Source organism: Colletes gigas, unplaced genomic scaffold (assembly GCF_013123115.1).
Source record: "Colletes gigas isolate AHSC1104 unplaced genomic scaffold, ASM1312311v1 Colletes_gigas_Sc00002, whole genome shotgun sequence".
NCBI lineage: Eukaryota > Metazoa > Arthropoda > Insecta > Hymenoptera > Colletidae > Colletes > Colletes gigas.
In genome coordinates this window covers 8,600,394-8,624,141 of record NW_025106631.1, presented here as the reverse complement: position 1 = coordinate 8,624,141, position 23,748 = coordinate 8,600,394, and the positions used below count along the sequence as shown (strand labels likewise).

Genomic DNA, 23,748 nt, shown 5'->3' with positions numbered 1-23,748 from the left:
TGCAACTCGATCATGGAAAAATACCGGTCTTTACAGATACAACTATGTTTTTTTTTTTTCGAATGAACTCCGGGGATCGTATATAACGAGCATATTTTTCTAATAATTATTTAAACAGAAACTTATCAAAATAACAATACAAACAGTCGCGATACCTGAGACCATTCCTCGGTTTTATTCATAGTTTATTAAAATGAAATTTTATCTGTCGTCTCTCCGAGTCGTTTATCTCAAAATTATATTGAATTTGGTCCCAAATCTTATCTAAACTAACCAGTAAACTTAGAAGTGTTAATCGTTTGTCTGGACCAAAGGTTACAATTGTGCAATTAATAAAGCAGGATCGCGATACCGAATAATATACTAATAATGTTGTTGAGGCACGAAAAAGAAATCGTATTTGTTTTCGTTTCTAATTTCATAACGTAACAACGATCACGATAATTAAAACAGTGATATAACCGATGATACAGTTGTTACCGTCGTTACCGTCATTGCAAGAAAAATAGTGAATTAATTCTAGCAATAAATGTGTAGAATAATAACTATAGGGAACGACACGTACGATGTAATTAAAATTCATTTAAAATATTAAAAATGTATGTATTCAACACTTAGAACAAGTAACACGTGACAAATGACATACTGCATTTTGTGATAATACCGAAATTCTCTTAAATTTTATATTCGTTCGTTCTATCAATTCAAATACTTTGAAAATTACCTAGAAATTTTCAAGAAATTTACAATTTAAATTATTTATGTATTAAATTCCAAGCGATTTATAAATGCATATATTCTTATTAATCTTTTATGAGTTTTCGATAAATTTACCATTCTTATAAATATTGATAAGCATCTTATAAATAAAGTATAAATACTAATTAGTAGGGCATTCAGCGTACGAATACCCTTTTTAAATACAGTCCCCCCTATCTTTTTATACCGATTAACTAGGAAAAAAAATGAAGATCGTATTTAAAACTACAGAATATAAAGTAGTAATGGAAAAACAATAGATTAACAATTTTATTTCTTTTAAAAAAGGAATGTACAAAGCGGCGACAAAGTGAAGTTAGATTCAACGTGAACAAAAAAGAGGAAATGACGGAAGAAATGGAAAAAAATTAAATCGGCGCAGCGAAAAATCGTAATACTTCCTGCGCATTCACGTGGTTGAACGAAATACATAGATAACTCGATTCCTAGTTATTTTTTAAGAGGGGGCCTTTATTGGTGGAAATGGCGGAATAACAGGTCGCGTCGTTCGTAACGTCCTTCAAACGTTCCTATCGATTCTAATAGTGTACATACAGAGTGACCAGGCGTATAATACGATGTTCGCCGTCGAAACATGCTAGTTCGTCGGTAACGGTACTTGACTGATTGTCGTCCAGTAACTGGCGTAGCGTTTGTTGCCGTTAAAAAAGGAATATACCGCCTTTTTATTTTATTTTACTTTTTTTTTAACCGTGTCTTCAAAATAATACGAAAAATGTCAGATGACGAAGATAAATTGTGGTGTCATTCGCGGCAAAACTGCGTCGTGCAACCGCTCCTGACAGGTATTTCTAATGGGTGTGTGTATTCGAAATGATTACATCGCGATATGGGAGTTAAAAAAGTAACCTCAAAATATGCGGTTCTATTTTATCTCATGGTTTACTCTGCTGATATATATTATTATAATGATGTAACACGTGGTGTTCCGAAATATAAAACACGTGAACTATCCGCGACAGTTTTGATACAATGTTATCATATATTTTCTCGTTTTCCTCAACGCGTACAACATATTTGTTACGTTATTTACTCCTTTTAAGCGATACCAGTTGTTAGATATACATACCAATGTATATGAAGAGAAGATCACAATATTGTTTATGAAAGTGTAATAACGATGATTCGATTCATTCAGAAGTTGAATGTCAACAATTTAGAAAACATTAATGTGTTGTCATTTTCAATTAACCATGCTGTATGTTTTTATATCTTGTATGGTCATCTTAAATTATGTAACTTTGTAGTGTAATCACTACTATTTGTGAAATATCATTGAAATAAAAGTATAAAATATTGTAAAATTAAATACAATAGAAATGTTATACCTATTACTTACATTATTTATGTCATTAAGATATATTTACATCATTCTTTAAATGTATATGACATGATTTCAGATTTATATCAAATTACAATGGCATATGCGTATTGGAAAAGTGGAAAAATGAATGATCGGGCTGTATTCGATTTATATTTTCGTAAAAATCCTTTCCAAGGAGAATTTACAATCTTTGCTGGTTTGGAAGAGTGTATTAAATTCTTAGAAAAATTTCGATATTCTTCTAGTGGTATGTATATATGTATTTTTAAATACTTTGTGTATAAACAGCTTTTAAATTAATATAACAACTTTTATACATTGCATAAAATATGCATTATATGTTAATTCTACAGATATCAAATATTTGAAATCAACAATGCCATTATCGGTCGACCAAAGATTCTTTGAGTACTTAAAAGACCTTACCCCGAAAGATGTTACAATATATGCCATAGAAGAGGGTTCTGTTGTTTTTCCAAGGTTAGTAAACAGTCTATTAAACTTGCATGCATCGTGCAAATATTATTCAATTATGTTAATCACTGTCATCATTGTCATTGTTTAAGGTATTTTTTCTTGCTCATAAGACAGCAGCTAGAGTTAATATTCAAATGCTTGTCGACATTACATATTTGATGAAACATCAAACTTTAATAAGTTAAAATTTCAATGCAAATTAATATGTTATGCAGAATACCATTACTAAGAGTAGAAGGCCCATTAATAATGGTACAGCTTTTGGAAACAACACTGTTAACCTTAGTTAACTATGCAAGTTTAATGGCAACTAATGCAGCCAGATACCGGATGGTTGCAGGGAAGAATATAACATTGTTAGAATTTGGCCTTCGAAGAGCTCAGGGTCCTGATGGTGGATTGAGTGCATCTAAGTATAGTTATATTGGTAAATATTTTTTCTACCTTCGTTTCCTTCCAGTTTATTTTAGACATCGATATAAATGTAGAAATGCCCATGTTTTGACACAAATTGTCCTGATATTTATTTTCATTAATTTTGTTTGCATATTTAACGAATTAATATTTTTTTAGGTGGTTTTGATGGTACTAGTAATGTATTAGCCGGGAAGCTTTATAATATTCCCGTAAGCGGAACTCACGCACATGCATACATCACATCCTTCACTGGCTTCGATGATCTACAGGAAAAAGTAAGTTTTATAATTTAAATAATTTTATTAAGCAACTATACGTTTTATATTAATATTTCGTGTTTTTTTAGACATTGGCGCATAAAGAAACTGGAGAGGTTTATGATCTTCTAGAGTTAGCTTACAAACATCGGGATTCCATTGCTGCTGATGTAGGGACACTAGTTTCTGAGGCTTCTAGTGGAGAATTAGCTGCTTTGATTAGTTATGCTATTGCTTTCCCGCAACGATTTGTCGCTCTTGTAGACACATACGATGTGAAAAGGTATGACATTATTAATTTATGTTTATATTTTAATATAAATAATAATTTATATTTTATTTGTCACACTTTTCTTCTCTTTGAAATTGTTTAGCAAGTCTTTTTTTCGTATTGTTTAGTACATATGAGTAGATATTATATGTTGATTTCATTTTATATACAGGCGATCTATCTTTCTAACATTAGATATGCATCTATGTTTGACTATCTGCATGTATAGATTCAGAATTATATTTAAATGTGCACTGCCATGTTTCTAGATTGTGTATATTAATATATAGAGCAACATACTAAATTTAGTATCATTTTATTTGTAAAATCTTTGGCTAATTGCAAACTTAAAACATATAAAATCTATTTAACAATATATTTTTCTTAAAATATTAATGTTTATTGTAGTTTAATATGCATGAATATTAGTAGTAGAAAAATACGAATGTTTTGAAGTACAATATTTGAAAGATTTCATTGAAAGGGAAATCTTTTTAATGAAGCCAGTTCTATAAAGCAGCATTTCTTAACCTTTTGTCTACCACAGCCCACTTTAAATAAAAGTCAATTTAAGTCGATTTAAGTCAAGATTTAAAGTGGGCGTCTTACATTTGAATCATATGATGTACATAAAGAATATCATTTACTATAAAGAGCGGTTCAAACGAATTTCAAGTCTGTTTGTAACAGACTACAATTATTGAGTCTTTTCAAGCAACTATTACTTCGCGGACCATTAAAAACTTAACGTGGTTCACTATTTGGTCACGGACCCATAGGTTGAGAAACGCTGCTATGGAGGTCAGTCAACTGTTTTTTATAGTTAGTTTTGAATTAGAAAATTTACTGCTTTGAAGTATTTGTCATAGAATCTTGAACACAATCTATGTGTATAATTCATATTGTAACTGTTCAATATGTAGATTCAAGCATAATTATATGTAATTTATTCCATAGCATAAAAAATTTAGTGAAATACGTCATGGATGAAAAGTGTATACTTGTATCAAATAGTGTTACATGTTGTCTTGAATATGGGAACATATACATTTGATTATGAGATGAAACATTAATTAATGTAAATAAATTACTAAATACTATGGATATTTCATCAGTAACTTCACTTTTAACGAAAAATACATTTAATGAATTTGATACATGCATTAGTAATTATAATTACATATTCACAAAGCAGGCATGATGAAACATATACACACTGTAGCCTAACAGGAGTGTGTTTATAGTATCGAAGCCTCGGCCAAGAGACAGGCACGTATAGCCAGCCTAAATGTAAAGAATAAACGTCTAACAAATGGGTCCAATACACATGCCCAAAATGGTGTTAAAAACAATCCAATTATATCAGAATCGACTTCACATCACAAGAATGGCTTTTTAAGACGAGGCGAATTGGGTGAGCTCTATGTGAGGTACGATATTATCCCGTCTGCTTTGCAGGATAAATCATCATTTTTTTTAATCTACAAAATATATATTAATAATTACATTACTTTTATGAATAATAAATATATGTTGCTAGTATTTTATGTTCAATTTAATGTTTGTGTGTTTCATTGGATTTAAACATGCTATGTTTACTTATAATTTTTATCAATAATTTTAATTTTTTTAAATTATAAAATAATGGTCAATTCAAATAAGTATATCTTAAATATAATTCTGTAAAGCGGGCAAATCTATATTTTACAGTGTCATTTTTACATCATAAAATAGAATTAAAGGAATAAGGCAACAGTAATTAATTTTGATAAAAGTTTTGCAAGTTTATAGTGTCTTTGTCATAAATGTACGACCTTATATAGTACCCTTCCCAATTCAGCCATTTAAATCAATAATTTGTTATATTTGATATTAAAAAAGACATGATAAACATGCCTTGTAATTAAAAAAAATGTTGATAAAATAATGCAAAGTTTAAACTTTGTTAAAAGAAACTCATAATCTTCATAATCTGCAAAGTTTTGAAACTGTTAGTTTGCATGTTCTATTACAAAATTACTTGTGATACACATATTGAACCATGAAGGACCTCATGCGTTTTCGCTTAATCAATAATAGTGCATGTCTCATACTCATACTTAATATACAGTATTAATATCTTTAGTGGATTTTAATATTACTCAAATGACATTTTTATTTATATAGAATTGTTACAATGTGTCTATACCTTTCATGTAGCTGGAACTGTAGAATATAACATACCTAATACAGCACTTCTACAGTAAAATATAAATAAATGCACTTTTAATCAATAATAGCAACAAAATTTTGTACTCAGGAGTGGTCTTCTAAACTTCTGTGCAGTGGCATTAGCTTTAAATGATTTGGGTTATAAATCAATTGGTATAAGAATTGATAGCGGCGATTTGGCGTACTTAAGTAATGCTGCAAGGGACATTTTTGAAAGAATTGCTGCCAAATATAACATACCTTGGTTTGCAAAATTAATGATTTGTGCATCAAATGACATTAACGAGGAAACTATTCTAAGTTTAAACGAACAGGTAAATACGTATCTGACAAATTAATGCAAATTCATTTTATGATAAATTTGTAATTCCTATGAAAGACATTGTTTATATAGAGCCATAAGATTGATTGTTTTGGAATTGGAACGCATTTGGTGACATGCCAAAGGCAACCAGCGTTAGGCTGTGTTTTTAAGATGGTTGAAATTAATGGTCAACCCAGAATTAAACTCAGTCAGGAAGTTGGTAAAGTAACAATACCAGGAAAGAAAGATTCATTCAGATTATATGGTGCAGATGGATATGCTTTAATTGATCTCTTACAAAAATCCACAGAGGAAGTTCCACAAGTAAAACAAAAGGTTCTTTGTAGACATCCATTTCAAGAGTCAAAGAGAGCTTACGTTATTCCAACGCGAGTAGAGTCATTACATAAGGTAAAATGAAGTTACGATCTCTGAAGTTGGCGACGCTTATCTACAAATTCCAGTAATCTTAAATAATATAAATAGTTAAATTACAATAATTCATAGGTATATTGGAAAAACGGTAAATTATGTCAACCGTTACCTACGTTGCATGAAATACGAAATAGAGTTCAGGAGTCTTTAAAGACACTTAGGAATGATCACAAAAGAAATTTTAATCCTACACCATACAAGGTATGTTTTTACATAATTTAAAAAAGGAAGTAGTGAATGTAAGACTCTACGTATCTTTCTTTAGAATTAGAATGTTGCCAATAAAAAAAACATTTGCACAGGTGGCTGTCAGTGACGATTTGTATAATTTCATACACGATTTGTGGCTACAAAATGCACCTATTGGTGAACTTTCGTGAAGTTATGAAAGTCATCATTGAAAACTAATTAGAAGAAAAACATAGTTGTTAAAGCAGAAATAAACCGTGTATTCAAATGGCCTACGCATCAGATTAAATCGAGGGTTTCAGAAATTTATTGTTTACACTGTTTGGAAAATCACTATTTGTACAAGCATAGTTTGAGTATAGTAGTATATTTTGATAACTTATACAAATCATCCTACAGTATGTTTATATAGTTTTATAAGTATAGCACGGATTATCTTTAGGAAATGGTGCAATTTTATAGATTATACTATAAACATATGATAGTATTTATTCTAAGCAGAACCTACCTTCGATCCTTAGTAACGTATAAAACGGGTACACGTGAATTAGCGATGCACAATTTAAAAAAAAAATAATAATTTTACATTTAATTGAACAGAGAAGATTAAATGTATATATAACAGAAAAGATTATGAAACTAATTGCATAAAATAAATGTAAATAATTGTCGATATCTTATCAAATTTTTTATAAAAAAGCATTATTTATTAATGATATTTGTTGAATTTTTTAGTTTAGATAAGTTATGTTTTTTTAGCAAGAAAAAAATAAAGAAGAGAAACAATTTTGTAAAATAGGCGTATGTATGTTTAAATGTTTATGAACATGATTACTAAGTATTATATATTCATAAACATTTAAAGTTAAAGTTCCAAGTTCAATTTTCTGTTAAAAAAAAAATGTACAAACTTCAAGCATAATAAAAATTGTGTATAAAATTTTAAATGCATAAATATGTACAAAATGTATCGACAAAAAGAAATCTAGTTGATATATAATACTCATTTTAAAAATTTTATACGAGAATTTAAAAAAATCTGGCGACCAAAATGCCGTGATTGTTATTAAACTTTTTACTACTGAGATTCTTCTTATCTTTGAAATGTTTATATATAATTTAATCTTGATTTTGTATCACAATTGTTATGTCGAAATATACTTTAGAATCTCGTGTAGAATGTTTAAGTGTTGAACAAACAAATTTTTACACGAAAATTTTATTGTATTTATTATATTAGATCTGCTGTTTTTTCATAATAATGTAGTTTTATGTAAACGAATACATATAATAAAAGTCATTGTTTTTATAGCAAAATAAATCAAACAGCTATCGATAATAATTATTTATGAATCATGTTTTCTCGATGATATGAAACAAACGTCACGGATAATCTTACAGAGTTTATTATTAAGTATATATATATATAATGTATACATATGTATATTATTAATACGATTGAGTATAAATACCTGATTGCATTTATACTCAATACATGTGAAATAGATTTTGCTCATGTTCATGTTCAAAGGAACCAGAACTTGTTCGGTGAAGTTCGGGTCGCGTACGCGAATACACGTTCAGGAAAATTTAAACAAAGCGTCTGGTACGCTGTGAAAAAGATATTCTTGTCCTAATCGTTTATTTGAGGTTAGATCGGTGAATATTTGCTCGTGCGTATCTCGGAGTCGTTGATAATGGAGAGCACGCGTAAACGCTGAGGAAGTTCGTCGTTACTAGTGTCGTCGTCGATGTGGGTATTCTTTTAATACAACTTTTCCGATAAACACTCATCATTTTATATTTCTTACAAAATGAATTGACATATATATATAAAGTTATTATTGTTCGTTAATTCACGCATTACACAAATCCATATAAAATTTGGGACGTTTAAAAAATTATCTAATTTTGATTAACAATTAAACATAAGGGATAAAATAGCATAAAAGTTAAAAATATATATCTTTAAATATCCTGGATAGTAAATGAACAATTACAATTGGACAATCTATAAAAATAGAGAGGGTTAGTGTACCTACAATTATTAAATTTAATCATAAGTGAATTCGCATAGGTGTTTTCTGTTTTGCAGGAGAAACGGCCAATGTATCGAAATAATTGTTATGGATTAATATTAAAAATAAAATGAGAAGCAAACATTTACGTTCAAAGATAATTTAAATGCATGTTTAATATAATTAAGCTATTGTAAATATAAAATATGAGAGTATTTCCTCAAACTATTTTAAGGTTTTGTCCATTCGTTGCTCTGCTGTATACCTTGGTCGATATCGTTTTAACAACATATATTAATGAAAAGATAACTCCAGTTTTCATATTTTTTTGTATTCAAGTATATTTAAATTGGTATTCGGTATACAGTATAAGTTGTAAGGCAACAACTATGGAAATTACAGAAATGGCGAAAAGAGGATTATATAATAAGGTAGAAAATAATGCAGAATATAAATATTGGTACTGCGGAAAGTGTATAAATTATACATGCAAACCAGCACACCATTGCATTTATTGTAAAAAGTGTTTTCATTTTAGAGATCATCATTGTTTTTTCTTAGGTGCTTGCATACTACGACAAAATATAGGCAATTTTATTTTATTTTGTTTTTATACATCATTGACATGTATATATTCATTATGCATTCTTGGGCCTTACTTATATGAATATATTAATCGTGTAATAAGAACCGATGTAGACTCTTTTAACATATTTTTAAACTTTTGCTTTCCTATTGCTCTTATCAAATTATTTCATTCTAGAGAACCTACTTACATACTACTAGTAACAATGTTTGATATATTAGTTACTATTTTATGTATGTGCTTGGTATTTGGAACTTGGAAATTGCACAGTTGTATTACAGGTAAACAACGGTATGCAAACATATCAGGAAAACAAAGTTTAAGAGAAATTTTTGGTAGTTATGGTTTTTCAAACATTATTTTTCCATACAATGGTCTCATAGGAACTAGAGATCTCAACGGAGAGTATGAATTAAAACACGTATAAATGTGTTTCTAGAACTTGTACGTGTAGAAATGATAAAAAATGGAAACGGAAGAACTTTACTTATATAATAATGACAAACATAAATTACTAAATTAAATATACAAGACATACGTGTATATACAATGTTATGTATAAAAATTATGCATAAGAAACTAACTACACATTTTCCAATTACTGCAAACTGTAGTATATTGTAATAAATACCGCATGTATTTAATACGTTTGCATAAATAAAATCATATTGCACTGCACTCTTCATATAAATTTTCAGAACGACTTCAAAGACATCTATAAATATATGTTATATTATGAAACAACAGTTTCACTTGGCTTTTATCTAACACATAAAAATAATAAATAACTGTATTTGGCTTTCTAAAATTGTTCTTACAGATTATTGTAATAGAAAAGTCATTTTCCTATTCAGTTCTGACGTATTAAATTAATTTGCATGTATTTAGTGTTCGAACAACAGATCACATAAAAATGCATATCTGCAATCTGATTTACAATAAAATTTGAAAACAAATTGACATGAATTTCTATTCTTAGTAATGTACAATCAAAATAGTTTTAATGTAATTTGCCATACAAAATTCTGTGTCTAAGGAATTCATTTTACAATTCTGTATGTGCATGATGTTGGGCTTTAAAGTCATTAGGATGAATAAATACTCCTTCGGCTGTTGCCCATTCAACATGCGGACTATTAAGAGAATATTCGCCCACTACTTCGCTTTGTCCATTAATTGGATTACCATAAACTTTTTCAGTTACTGCTAAATATCTATAATGAAGACACTTTTAAGTATTTAAACTGTATGTTTCTTGCATCTTAATACGATTAAAATACAAATTTTAACATTTGGAAAACAGTAAATAACTTACGTGTCTGTATCTATATGTTTTAATACAATTGCTTCATCTCGTTTCCAAACATCAGTACTACATATTAGAAGCCAATTGTCTCCATTATCGCCTTCTCCCTTACCATCACCGTAAGCAGATATTTCTTGTTTACCACTAAGAGGTGAACTAACCCGGTGAGAATGAAGATTCTTTTTGGTTGTTATGTGCTCTAACCTTATGATATCTCCACATTTGATCGGCATTCTATTATACATTAATTTTGCTCGATAGTACAAGTGAATATTATAAGAAACATAAAATATTTAATACATCATCATAAGGTGCATACCCTCTATTACATTGTTTCTTTGTTCCAGCTTTAACAAGCCAATAAGAATTTCCATCTTCCTTTGTAGGTGTACCCGTTACCGATTGTTGACGACTGCCATCTAAATACATTACATCATGAGAATGTAATCTGACTTTGTAGTCTACATTCATTAGTTTTAACATAGAACCGCATGTCACATATTGTGTTCCTTTAGCTGCAAAAGAATAATAAATAACATTTATATAACACATATAAGTATAATCTTTTGTTTCTGAATTTCATAAAGAAAATTTTTGGTAGCATTAATATAATATTATATTAACTGTCAAAGCATTTTAAAGTAGATAATATTTAGTAAAATTTCAATATACAACAAAAATTTAATTTACTATAAATTTGCAATTAACTGTTTACCAGAAGAGGTTAATATAAAGTTATAATATTTTATAATAGTCAAATATGATAAATTTTGTAAAACACGAAATACAATAATAAATCCGATGTACTTGGAGAATTGACAATATTTAAAAATACCCAATTATCAACTTTGACGTTTCATGTATAATTAATAGTAAAAATATCAATTTACCTTTTGCAGAACTTGTCCAAAGTAGAAATATTGTGAAAGCAACAACTGGGAAGTAAACTAAGTTTTCTCTCATTTTTTAAACAATATAAAACGTTTAATTTGCGGAAAAATAGAAGCCGAAAGTTCAATACACGTGTATCCATGTAATACGTGGTAAGTTCCTATTGGTGTATGTATCTATCTCATTGTCAGTGGTTCCCAATTTTTTGTAATCTTAAATGACATGTTTGTAGTTTGCTGAGTAAATTAAAATTATTATAATTCATAATTATATTTTCTTGAAAACACTACCCGCAATATAATAAAAGTTTCGTAATAATTGACTTGTTGCACGATAAAAAAAATAGCAAAAAATAACTTGATATATTATGTAAAATAAAAACCTACTAACAATTTGTAATAAAGGAAAAGGCAGAGTGCAGACATGAAAGAATATATTACAAAAGTAATTAAAATGTATTAAAGTTATATTATATTCATATTTATTTTGTAAATACTTTATAAAACAATGTTGTTTAGTTTATCTTAAAAAATTATATAATTACAAGCGTTTTATTTAACTACATTTTCCAATTTTTCTGGAAAAAGCATGTATTGGATATACTAAAAAATACAACAATATACTTGGAATCATGTTTAATATTGGAATGATTCCCCAACAAAGTTAATTGTTATTTTGTAGAATTGCACTTGAAAAAATGCAATAGATTATAATGGAATATATATGTTTAAAAAATAACTACCTTTGTATAGACAAATTTTACAATAATAATACGAGTACCCCAACTTTTTCTCTGTGTAATAAAACCTTCTTATTGATATTCCCTTAATTGATATTTATGCTCTGATATTACATAACGTTTTTGCATGAAAAATATTTTTCAAAAGGTATACAATTAATATATAATTTATACATTTGATTATTGAGTGACAGGAATGAAATACTTTATCAGTAAGCATTTAAATTTGCCCACTTATTTAAACAATTCTAATGTGATTGTACAAATGTATCAAGGAACTGTCTGGGCATTCTCAAAATACACTGTGTATCATGTTTTAATGATCGATGATGATGAAAATGCTAATTAATACTCAACAACTTTTGGACGGGTCTTAACATAAACATATGCTGCTATTACAACAAATATTGCAGCAATTGTAGGTAATACGATTGTAAAGACGCGTTGTTTGTTCTCTAGAAATTCTTTTTTTCTCTCCTTCTTCTGTTTGTTTGTTTCTTTCGTCTTTCCCTTCAATTGACGCATCTTCTTGCTACAAGTAAAAAGATATGGTTATAATATGTGTTATTGTATTAAACTTAAGCATAGTTTAAAAAGAAAACACAAGTTAGGAATACCAGTTTCCTTCTAAAAAATCAATTTTAAATATTACTATAGAGTGCAAAATTATACAAGAATATTAGAGATAATTATTCCTTCAAAGACACTATGAAATAAAACAATTGGTGTTTCTAACTTACTAGATCTTAAAAGTGTTACTAATGTACCATTGTGAATGTTACTTTTTACTTTGACATGGAAAATATTGTTACTTTAATCATATTTCCCAGCTAACTTAGTAAATTACCGATTGTAAAAATATATCAAACAAATTTACGATACATATGTTTATGACAGTTTAAACACCACTAAATACACGCACTTTCAGATATATGAAAGTGACTAACTTGCATGATTCGCTGCAAATAATTGGGAACATAAATTTTTAATACCTTTAACGATTAAAATAAATAAATATCGAAGCACTTCAGGAGCCCGACTTGAAATTTTCAAGCAATCAGGAAAAGCAGATTTGTGTTATACATGACACGTAATAAAATAACGCTACCCTACCAATCGCAATTCCTATCACTTCCGTGTGAAGGCAGTCAATTGAACTACGTTAATCAGTACACTCGAATCGAAACCGTATTTTTCGATTAATATGTATATATATATTATGCATTTTTGTATTCAAAATTTCTGAAATTTTATTCGATAATTATCGTTCGTATACATAAATATTTATACACGTATAAAACAATAAAGGTACACAGCATTGAAATCCGATTTTAAAATACTTCACGGATACGCAAACCAGAATTATAACATTCATTATTATACTTGATGAATATATTAAATCGGGCATTCGAGGGAACAATTTAAACTCATAATTATTATGAAATGTTTTATTTTTGTGTCAAGTATCGTAGTATAATATTTTAATATTCAATTCATATAACGCATAATTTTGAAAATTAAAACTTGAACCACAGACGAGGTATACGAGTAGACCTTACACCTTATGGACTTTCGTGGCTCGATATGACTGCCATACCGATCTGAAAATTCGGAGGTATAAAGACGTGTGAGTTAACTATGGGAGGGTTAGGACTAAATCCAATATTATCGATTCAAAGTTAAATAAGATTTTTAAAAACTAAATAATATGGGCAAATTGGCTGCGATCCGCCATGCATAGGTTATCATAAATATAGAGCTTATTCACTAGATTAGTTTAGTTTAATCTATCTTTTAATCTAATCTTTTAATTAATTAATTAGATTAAAAAATTCTAGAGTATTGTTACAGACCGGGTATAGGATAGATTATGTCGTAATTATAGCCGTAATTTCAATGAGTGCTAAATTCGAATTCCAGTGTAAACCGATAAAAAAAAGCAGTGCATGCAACCACAACAATTATTCGTATACGTGACAGTTTCCTCTATGTCTAGTTTACCCGTTGGTAACACTGATGAAGGTACACACTAAATGCCACATTCTACCAATTGGGAATCACTGTTATTCCATTAAAGGTATGTGCTTTCCCGAATTCTACTAATATAGTTATACATTTAATTAACATTGCTTTCTGTTACTTAATCAATCTTTGTTGTTTAAGCGACACATAAAATGTAATTTAAATTTAAGAAATATATGTATATGTATTGCGCATAAAATCATGTAGAATTTTTACATTTTTATTATTATCATTATTATTGTACAGAATCTTTGCCTTTTGTCTTAGATTTAACTTTCGAATAAAACTTACTATTTAAATTATGTTAATTATACTGTTATTAAACAAATATTATTTTTAAAACAACATTGGCAATTCTGAAAATTACATTAAGAATTTGAGAAATAGTATTTCAGGAGGACACAAGTGATAAACAGAAAGTTGTAGGCTGTGTGTAGTATGAACACGTGAAAGAATTCGTAGAATTGTGCAAAAAATTGTGAATGTGACCTGTAATACTTATTGAAAAAATTAAAAATTGTGTGCTTGAATGGTATGAATGATCTTATATTAAATGAAGTAGAAATGTTTAAAAAATTGTTAGAACATAATATAACTAGTTGCAATGGGAAATTTTTCTGTCATTTGTGTAAGACTGTGCAATCAAGTCTTGCAGATGTTTCACAACACATTAAAGGAAAAAGACATCAAACATTTAAAAATGATCGCATAATTACTATATTAGAAAAATGTACAGAAAAAGAATATCAAAAACTTGCAAATAATCAGGTAGCAATAGTTGCACGAAATATTTTGATGTGCTTACCCTGTCAAGAATTTTATAAAACTGTAAGCGATGTATCCAGTCATATTCAAAGCGAATGTCATATTAATAAATTAAGAAATGATTATATAAACTTATATAATGAAAAAAAAGATGCAATACATATTATATCTATTAAATCCAAAATGAGGTTAAAACGTATAAAAGTATCACAGATAGAACATGCAATGCTAGAAGATACATATATAATTAAAGGACATGATAAATGCGTACCTCTTATGGTTGTAAAAATATTTCATAATTACTTAAGTGAAGACTATGAAATTTTGGTTAATAATGGAATTGTAGTAATCGAATATCATCAATTAATGTGTTTAGTTTGTTGGCATTGTAATTTAGTTCCAAGTGATATTTTATCACATATCGAAGCAAAAAAACATAATGTTGCAACGTTAAGTGAAACTGAAAATATATATGATATACATAGTAACTCCAAAGAAAATGCAAAGATAGACTTTTTAAACTGGCTTAAAAAAGAGAACAAGACTGTGCAAGTATCACAAGACACAAATGTAATAATATACAAGGAACAGGATACAGAGTGCAATAAAAGTAGTCAAGATATATCTCTGTTATCTGTAAACAAACTAGACAGTCAAAACGAATGTCAAATATTTCGCGATAACGAAATTGTAATTACGGATTCAGGCATTTTGATATGCAAAATATGTAATTGTCCTTTGTCATCTCGAGATAATGTTTTATCGCATGTTGAAGGAAAACAACATGTTCGTGAACTGAAACGACAAAGTAGAAAACAGGATAGTAAGGAGAGTATAATACATCAGATATGTTATGATTCTGAAATAGACATTGAAAAAGAAGAATTAGAATCTGTTCAAACATTATGTTTGCAGCCCACAGCAAATGTGACATTACCAAAAAAAACAGAAGCACTAAAGTGTCAATCAAATTTAAACGTTAATAAAAAATGTAAAACTAAATTAAAAGAGAATGATCGGAAATTACTAAGAAGTAATGGTATTATAAGTTGTGATATTGATACTTATTCCTGTAAATTTTGCATACGTAAATTTCCTTCATTGCATGATACTTTATTACATATTAAAGGAAGGTCTCATGTCGATATGTTGAAATGTCAACATGTAAATTCAACAACTTACGAAAGCGATGAGAGTGCACATGAAAATACTAAAATGAATATAATAGATCAAAAATCAATTACTAATTCCTTAGACCTTGAAATAAATATTAATACAAACCAATATCAAAACTTAAATAATAACATTCACAATATTACACATTATACAAAGCTATTAACAGACAATACACACGAAGAGGAACATCTAACAAATAATAATATTGATAGTAACTGTAACAAAATACAAGTGAAAAATGAGAATGATATTAATTTTCAGAATTGCTTCTATTGTTGTGAATTATGTAATGTACAAATTGATGCAAGTAATTTATTTGGGCATATTAATACAGACACACATAAATGTAATATATTCTCTATGCATATGGGAGATGATATTATTTTATATAAATGTCTTTGTTGTAAATCAATAATGCAAGGAAATCGTATATTAATTAAACATTTACGTCTAGAGACACATTTAAACAATTTAAAAAGTACTTTGAAAGATATTAAAACGATCAAGAAGAAAATATCTGTCTATGCATTTCACAATAATCAGAATGTCTTAGAAAATAACAACTTTATGCTTTGTAACATTCTTCTTCCAAATGTGGAAAGTGTGTCTCCAAATTTGATTGAAAAGTGCCTCATATCTTGTGATACATCAGATATTAAATTTGATAATGGTATAAAGATTCTTTATAACTGTACATTTTGCAGATCAAAATTAAATACAAATCATAATTTAATAGAGCATTGCCAAGGAAGAATGCATATGTGGAAAGCGAAACAATTTTGTAATAAGGCATATTCCAATATCAATGACAATACAATGCCATTAACAAATCAATTTAGTAAGATATCTATTACAGATAAGATATCACAAAATACAGAAACAATTGATAAATTGATTTTATCAACCGATATCTATACTCAAGTTACCAAGTGTCTTCATGAATCACCAATATATTCAAAAATATACAAGATGGGAAATGAAGAAAGCATAAAGACATGTAAAGAAACATCCTTACCAGAACGTTTAAATACACTGTATGATACCAGCTGTTTAAAAATTGAAGAAGAAATGTATAGTTTAAATGAAACAAAAATGAATGCAATAAAATCAAGGTTCAAATTACTTATGCCACACACAGAAAAATATTTCTATTGTTTAGTTTGTGATATAAGTATTTCAAAAGAGATATATTTATTATATGAACATGTGTGTCTTCGATCACATGTTAAAAATGTTAGTAAAATCGAAGAAAATGTGGATACTAAAAAATTGTCAAGACAATATATAAAGGAAATGCCAGAGGATTTAATAAAATGTTATCCTTGTGGGAACATCTTTAAAAATGAATCTATAATGATTGATATTCATATTAATAGTGACATACATAAACAAAATTATACAAAGTTCAGCACAATTATAGATACAACTTTCGAGTCCATATTGCAAAATCTTAGTAATTTGTGCTACAGTATTGAAAGATTCTCGTGCATTTTGTGTGAAACAAATTTTAAATATAAAATGGAATTTATACGGCATGTTATAAATCATATTCAATCATCAAAATTGTATATGTTTGATTTTTGTATTCCATGTGCCACTTTATGGTACTGTAAATGGAATTCTTATACAGAGCATTGTAATGACATAATACACAAATATTTATCAAAAAGTAAAGATTTTATGATTGAGGATCTTCCACAATGTATAAGGAAACTGTTAACTCAAGTTGATGAAACTGTTAATATTTTATTTCAACAAACACAAGATTTATTAAATGACAATATACAGGAGGAAGTGAAACAATCGTTAGAAAATAGCTTAAGAGTACACTTTCCATCCATCAAAGTATTTTTATTTGGTTCAAGAGTTAATGGACTTGGATTTGCTAATAGTGATATAGATGTATACATTGATTGTGGTAAATATATATTTAAACATGACTTTATAATATATAGAATAAATTTATGCTATTTTAAACTTCACTTAAATTCATACACATTTCAATAGAAAATACATACTATACAAATAATTCTGAGAGCTTAAGCATTCAATACCTTTCATGTATTGTACAAATTTTATGTGGACAAAAGGAAGAATGGAAAGTGAAGGACATACTGGAAGGAACTAGAACTCCTATAATAAAATTAATATATAAACGTGTAGGTGTAGATTGTGATATTTCTGTCACAAATGGTCTTTCTGTTGAGAATTCTAAACTGATACGGTATTGCATCTTTATCTTAATCTATCTTATCAGTAGTATGTTGTATTATAGAAGATTGTATTTATGATTAATTATAATTCCTAGATCGTACAATGACGCATTTCCACCCTGCAGAAAGCTGATATTATTTTTAAAAAAATGGTTGTCTCTTTTTAATTTACCTGAAAGACATGGGTTATCAAATTATGCTCTTTCTTGGATAGTTATATTTTATTTGCAAACAGAGTCACATTTGCCAAGTGTTGCTACACTAATAAAAAACCAAAATAAATCTCAACTTATATGCGGTAAATTATTATATTACATTTAATGCATAAAGTACATATATATTTTTTAAAAATTAACTGTTTGCATTTTTTTCATTTAACTGACATTTTGTGCACTAATATAATTCGTTTGAACGAAAATAATTTAATAAAAATTTTTTTTAGGTTGGGAAACTGGGGTTGCACTACCTAAGACTAATAATGAAATTGTGCAATCAATTCCAACATTGTTACTGGGTTTTTTTAAGTTTTATGCAAAATTTGACTACCAACATTACATTATTTGTCCACTTATGGGTTGCTTACTGGCTAAAAAAGCATTTGCAAAAATATATACATTACCCAAAGAAATGAAACCTTACAAAAATAAATTGGTATTTGGGAGACCAGAATACTTCCGCATTGACTCTCCATTATGTGTGCAAGATCCATTTGATCTGTCACATAATCTAACTAAGGCTGTGAAAAGTATTACCTTGAAGTGCTTTAAACAATATTGTCAAGATAGTGCAACAATATTGTCTTCTAGAATGCACTAACTTACGTAATACCGTATATTTCATTATGAGATTTAAATGTATACTTTTCTACTCTTAAAAAGATAATACCTACATATTAAGATTTATTTGATATAGAAACTAAATAATTAATTTTAATGGATCAAAGATTTATCAGGATATATATTATGACTTTTAGATTGAAATGACTGACTTGTACTTACATGAAAGTATTACAGATAAATGCGTAAAAACAATATATAAAATAATTATAAAAGATATGATAAATATTATTAGAACTTAAATATTTGTGATATCTATAGAATATATTTCTATATATTAAGTTTCTTACAGCGAACATCAAAGAACTTTATACGTAATAAGTATATTTTAAGCAGCATTATTATACAGTAAGGAAACGCAATTACATTTTTAATAACTAAATATGTTGCTACAAGTTTCAATAATTTTTTAAGAAAGTTTATATTTTTTTACAATCATTGTGCTACCAATTTTTATTTTTGTTATAAAATCTATATTTTTAAAACGAGCAAGTATTGCTAAATTATGAACTAATGACAATACTTTAGTAACTGACTTAATTTGAGGAACAACATATTTTTCTTCAAATTACTGTTTATTTTTTTTATACTTTGCTTCAACTATACTTGCAGTCAAATTGTTTTAAGGGGTATATTTTAGGATTAATCATGAATAATGAAATCTTGTTACCAAAACTATTATGTATTTCATTTTGAACAATTAGAATACTTTACTTTTCTAAATATTATAATATTTTTGATATTACTGTACAATTATATAGTGTTCTAATTAAATGTATGTTATTATATTCCTAAGACGCATTGTCTAGATTATTTTCAACGATATCTTGTTTCCATATGTATTCTGTACTGTATCCATATTTAGGTACACATGATGTTTTACATGTAAATACTGCTAAAATACCCCAGTCAATGCATTTAAGAGGATTTTCAAAATTGAGGAAGTTTAACAGTTGTGGCATGATCTATAATGAATAATCTTATATTACTTATGCACAATTTTGTTCAAATGGTAAATAAAGTTTGTACCTGTTCAGTCACTTTACCTGAAATTCAAATTGTCTTTCTCCATTGCAGTCTGAACATTTTGGTATTTCACTGACTTTATTTTCTATCGAAATATATAAGATTTCTCCTCCTCTGTTATATCTATGGTCATAAAATTAACAACTTGTACACTAAGGATACTTGTTATTTTTAATTTAACTTATAAATTGTACCTTAAAATTTGATCAGGATATTTATCAGTAGCTAAACGAAATTCCAAAAATGTTTCGTCTTCGTTTTGATTAGCCAAACTTAATAATTCAGTTTGAACATCCTCGTTTTGAAAAGTTCCTGCTTCTCCTTTTTCTACCATTGTTTCATATTTTTTAATTTCTTCTTCATCTTCTTCAGAAATATTTGCATCATTGTCTTCTTTTCCATCCTCTGGTTCTATTATTATTTCATATTCAGGGAATAAAAGTGAACTATTTCTCGCTGTGCCCTTATTAATGCCACAACACTCCTTGTGACCAGATTTCCAATCATAAATTTGATGAGAGCGACAACAATAATTTATATGTTTACATTTGGAACAATGAGTAGGCGCTAATATTCCACAAACATGACATGTTTTTATCCATCGATTTACGCCTGAAACCATTTAATTTAATATACATATTTCATTAGGATACATACTTGATCAAACAGTTAATTTTGTTCAAGATATATACTAATGTCATTTCTCCAATCATTTTCTTCTATAGGCGGCTCAGATGGATAAAATTCATTTACTCTTGGTAACTGAGATCGAAAGACCTTTAAATTCCCGTTTTTATTCACTTTACAACACTCCAACTTCTTGCATATAAAAACGTATATAGTTCTATGAAAAGCGGTTTCATTATCTTCGTATGGAGCGTAAATTTGGCATAAAAAGGTACAGGGTTCCTTACAATATTCACACTGAAGATCTCTCTCTCCAGGAACATCCTTTAAATTAAGCCATGCTGGTTTACCGCCAACTTTACTTGGAAAGAATCTACTCTCCAATCGCCACGATTCGCACGTTTCCACGAATCCTAAGTCTATAGTCATTTTTAACAAAGTATATTCAATGAACTTATTTCTGTTGTAAAGAGACAAATAATAAAACGTTTATCCTTCTGACGGCTAATTTCGTATGTATGATCGAAGACACGCATTTGTTCTGTTTCAGGGTAATATGGCTTACTAAATGTATCCCTTTCTGTTTTATACAATCTTCCAATTGCTCGTAATGCGTGTTATTCTTGGCATCTGTTTTTCTCCAAAATCGTAAAACGCGTAAACAGATATTTGGCATCCAAATCTTTAATTGGCCGTAGGAAGGTAGGTTGTATGTATCCGACGGATAACTCTTAACCGGAAATAAAAAAATAGAAATCGGAAAAATATCTACTAGATAATATTTGTAAATAGAAAAACGCAGATGCAAAGAAAGGGTAAATAACTCTAGTAACTTTCCCCTTAGACGGTACGAATATGGCGGATGATTGCGAGTTGCGTTTATTTATGTACGGCGAAGGAGAAAGGGTAGTCGGCGCTGGTGTTTTTCCCCTTGCGTGGCATGAATCAGTGTCTGTGGGGTGAACATTGCAAAATTCAGAATATGTGTCTAAAATTTCATTAAAACAAGTGCGCTCTAATTACTGTATAATCGGCATAGCAGGCAAGTCGCTCAAAGTTAAAGAGAGTTTGTGATCTAAAAAATAATTTGTCATAGATCGCAGTCTTTCTTTATGCCTGGTTTGGATTGTACGATGATACTCTTAGTTGATGTCTTCTCATTTAGGTTAGCTGTCTAGTCGTGAAATTCAATTCCGTACCGTTTTATCGAGAACTCCAAAAAATGACGTCCTATTTCGAAAATATACAATCCTCGACATGCTTATGGTTCGAAATGGGCGAGAAGCGAAATATACTGGCGTCTATGTTGGCCGGAACATTGGTAAACATCAAAGTTTACATTGCTCTGAATGTGACACTGACATTAATTACATTACATCTTATTTTTATTCCTTTTTATTTAATAATATATGTGAACACTGTCGGTTTGCTTTATATACCTACAATAATATTGTTTCGATTAAGCAGCTTGATACTTACTTTTTTTTTTGGTAATAAATAATCTAGTATATTTCTATTAGAATTTACTACCTATTTTTGTATTATAATTAGTTTTAAAGGGACAACAACAGCATCAATTGGAACAATGATTCTAAATAGCAATGATAACAAAATGATAGAGGTGACAATAATAATCATGAAGCTGTAAAAAGATATAATTGAAAGTTATTATTAGTGTTATAATATTAAACTTAACAGTTATATAAGTATAACATGTATCAGAATTTATAGACTTACAAATGGATTTATTTTTCTCTGCAATTTCAGTTTTTCGTAGGATGGTGGTTTATTATCGATGCACATGCCAAATATCCTGGTGAAATGTTAAATGAGTACTACATTTGTGCAGTATTTGGAGTTATTTCTTTCATTATGTAAATTAATATTCTTATTGTATTGATGTTTTCGTGCATTTTAACTATTGGTAATTGTTAACTTTTTAATTTAGGGTAAACTCTGTTACGAACGCACAGGTCAGAGGTGACGCATACAATGGTGGGTTTTTAGGAGCTAGAGGTGTAAGATGTTGGTTATTTTTTGGATTTGTAATGGGATTTGCTGAAATAATTGCAGCTTGTTGGATTTTGTTTGCAGATTTTATAGCTGCAGGTCTGTACACATTTCATAATTCAATGTTAGGAATTACGACTATTAAATATAGTTAATTTTATTTTTTTAGGGCCACAACATTATTGGCCTGGCATAGCCCTCTTTTTACAGAACATGTTCATCTTTTTGGGCTCGCTCATATATAAGTTTGGACGGGTAGAAGAAGTTTGAGATTAATCGATATTTGTACATTATGAAGTTTTTTACTTTTTGCACAGAATCTTCTGGTCCTATTAGGTTTTGAAGTGATACACTTGAAACCATGGAGTAAATGATTGTAAACATTGCATTATACATGAGAACTGAATTGATTCATAATAAAATGAAGCCACTTTATTGTATTTATTTTCAGAAAGGTACTTATTTAAAACTCTTACTTACATTGATGAAAAATTAATTAAAATCCAAATAATCATCAAATTTTATGAAACATAATAAGTATTATACTGTTCAAGTAAAAATAGTTTACATAGTAGCGAATCACAGTTTCCTTTTTGTGATAATTTTTGTATTGTAAAGTACATAAGAAATAGTTGCATTAAAGTTTTACGTTTTAAGTAAACATAAATATATTGTCCTTGTTATAAGATTGTACTAATAAAATATTCAATAAATTTTGCATTTATTGGTATAATAATTTAATTGAAAACGATGTTGTGTTCCAATTTTTAAAATAAATTGCGATTGCTTTTATTTGTCGGCTTGTTTTTTTATTGTCGAAATTTGCATTATGGTGTACAGTTTTTATACGAAATTTTATTCTAGTATA

The 23,748-nt window shown here is 28.4% G+C and overlaps 6 protein-coding genes across 11 annotated transcripts; 4 read left to right on the top strand and 2 right to left on the bottom strand.

Annotated features, from left to right (window-relative positions):
• The first annotated feature begins 1,275 nt into the window (after positions 1-1,275).
• On the top strand, positions 1,276-7,280 carry LOC122404366 (nicotinate phosphoribosyltransferase). Of its 5 annotated transcripts, none has more exons than XM_043408302.1 (11): positions 1,277-1,565; positions 2,181-2,351; positions 2,458-2,584; positions 2,797-3,008; positions 3,155-3,273; positions 3,345-3,538; positions 4,771-4,956; positions 5,826-6,051; positions 6,132-6,452; positions 6,549-6,677; positions 6,779-7,280. In XM_043408302.1, the coding sequence occupies exons 1-11, from the start codon at positions 1,496-1,498 to the stop codon at positions 6,854-6,856; spliced, it is 1,833 nt and encodes a 610-aa protein (XP_043264237.1). In that variant the 5' UTR covers positions 1,277-1,495; the 3' UTR covers positions 6,857-7,280. The 5 variants fall into 5 exon arrangements, with proteins under 5 accessions (XP_043264256.1, XP_043264237.1, XP_043264243.1 ...); XM_043408308.1 differs by having other exon boundaries at positions 1,277-1,578; XM_043408310.1 differs by having other exon boundaries at positions 1,356-1,374.
• An 897-nt stretch (positions 7,281-8,177) lies between these two features.
• Positions 8,178-10,118, top strand: LOC122399202 (palmitoyltransferase ZDHHC22-like). 2 transcript variants are annotated; one of them, XM_043399703.1, is made up of 2 exons: positions 8,178-8,418; positions 8,761-10,118. In XM_043399703.1, exon 2 carries the CDS (start codon positions 8,890-8,892, stop codon positions 9,694-9,696), a length of 807 nt encoding a protein of 268 aa, XP_043255638.1. In that variant the 5' UTR covers positions 8,178-8,418; positions 8,761-8,889; the 3' UTR covers positions 9,697-10,118. The 2 variants fall into 2 exon arrangements, with proteins under 2 accessions (XP_043255638.1, XP_043255647.1); XM_043399712.1 differs by lacking the exon at positions 8,178-8,418 and adding an exon at positions 8,435-8,693.
• A 135-nt stretch (positions 10,119-10,253) lies between these two features.
• Positions 10,254-11,635, bottom strand: LOC122399213 (stromal cell-derived factor 2). Its single transcript, XM_043399724.1, has 4 exons — positions 11,466-11,635; positions 10,895-11,090; positions 10,585-10,809; positions 10,254-10,483 (listed from the first exon to the last, which is right to left on the bottom strand). The coding sequence occupies exons 1-4, from the start codon at positions 11,536-11,538 to the stop codon at positions 10,315-10,317; spliced, it is 663 nt and encodes a 220-aa protein (XP_043255659.1). The 5' UTR covers positions 11,539-11,635; the 3' UTR covers positions 10,254-10,314.
• Positions 11,636-16,789: 5,154 nt separating this feature from the next.
• Positions 16,790-18,930, top strand: LOC122399984. The gene is made up of 3 exons (XM_043401118.1): positions 16,790-18,086; positions 18,176-18,392; positions 18,824-18,930. The coding sequence occupies exons 1-3, from the start codon at positions 16,922-16,924 to the stop codon at positions 18,849-18,851; spliced, it is 1,410 nt and encodes a 469-aa protein (XP_043257053.1). The 5' UTR covers positions 16,790-16,921; the 3' UTR covers positions 18,852-18,930.
• A 997-nt stretch (positions 18,931-19,927) lies between these two features.
• Positions 19,928-21,692, bottom strand: LOC122400177 (programmed cell death protein 2). Its single transcript, XM_043401496.1, has 4 exons — positions 20,936-21,692; positions 20,438-20,855; positions 20,264-20,366; positions 19,928-20,182 (listed from the first exon to the last, which is right to left on the bottom strand). Exons 1-4 carry the CDS (start codon positions 21,297-21,299, stop codon positions 20,009-20,011), a joined length of 1,059 nt encoding a protein of 352 aa, XP_043257431.1. The 5' UTR covers positions 21,300-21,692; the 3' UTR covers positions 19,928-20,008.
• A 96-nt stretch (positions 21,693-21,788) lies between these two features.
• LOC122401058 (transmembrane protein 50A) lies at positions 21,789-23,434 on the top strand. Its single transcript, XM_043402978.1, has 5 exons — positions 21,789-21,912; positions 22,036-22,191; positions 22,638-22,744; positions 22,819-22,979; positions 23,050-23,434. Exons 2-5 carry the CDS (start codon positions 22,093-22,095, stop codon positions 23,148-23,150), a joined length of 468 nt encoding a protein of 155 aa, XP_043258913.1. The 5' UTR covers positions 21,789-21,912; positions 22,036-22,092; the 3' UTR covers positions 23,151-23,434.
• The last annotated feature ends 314 nt before the right edge of the window (positions 23,435-23,748 follow it).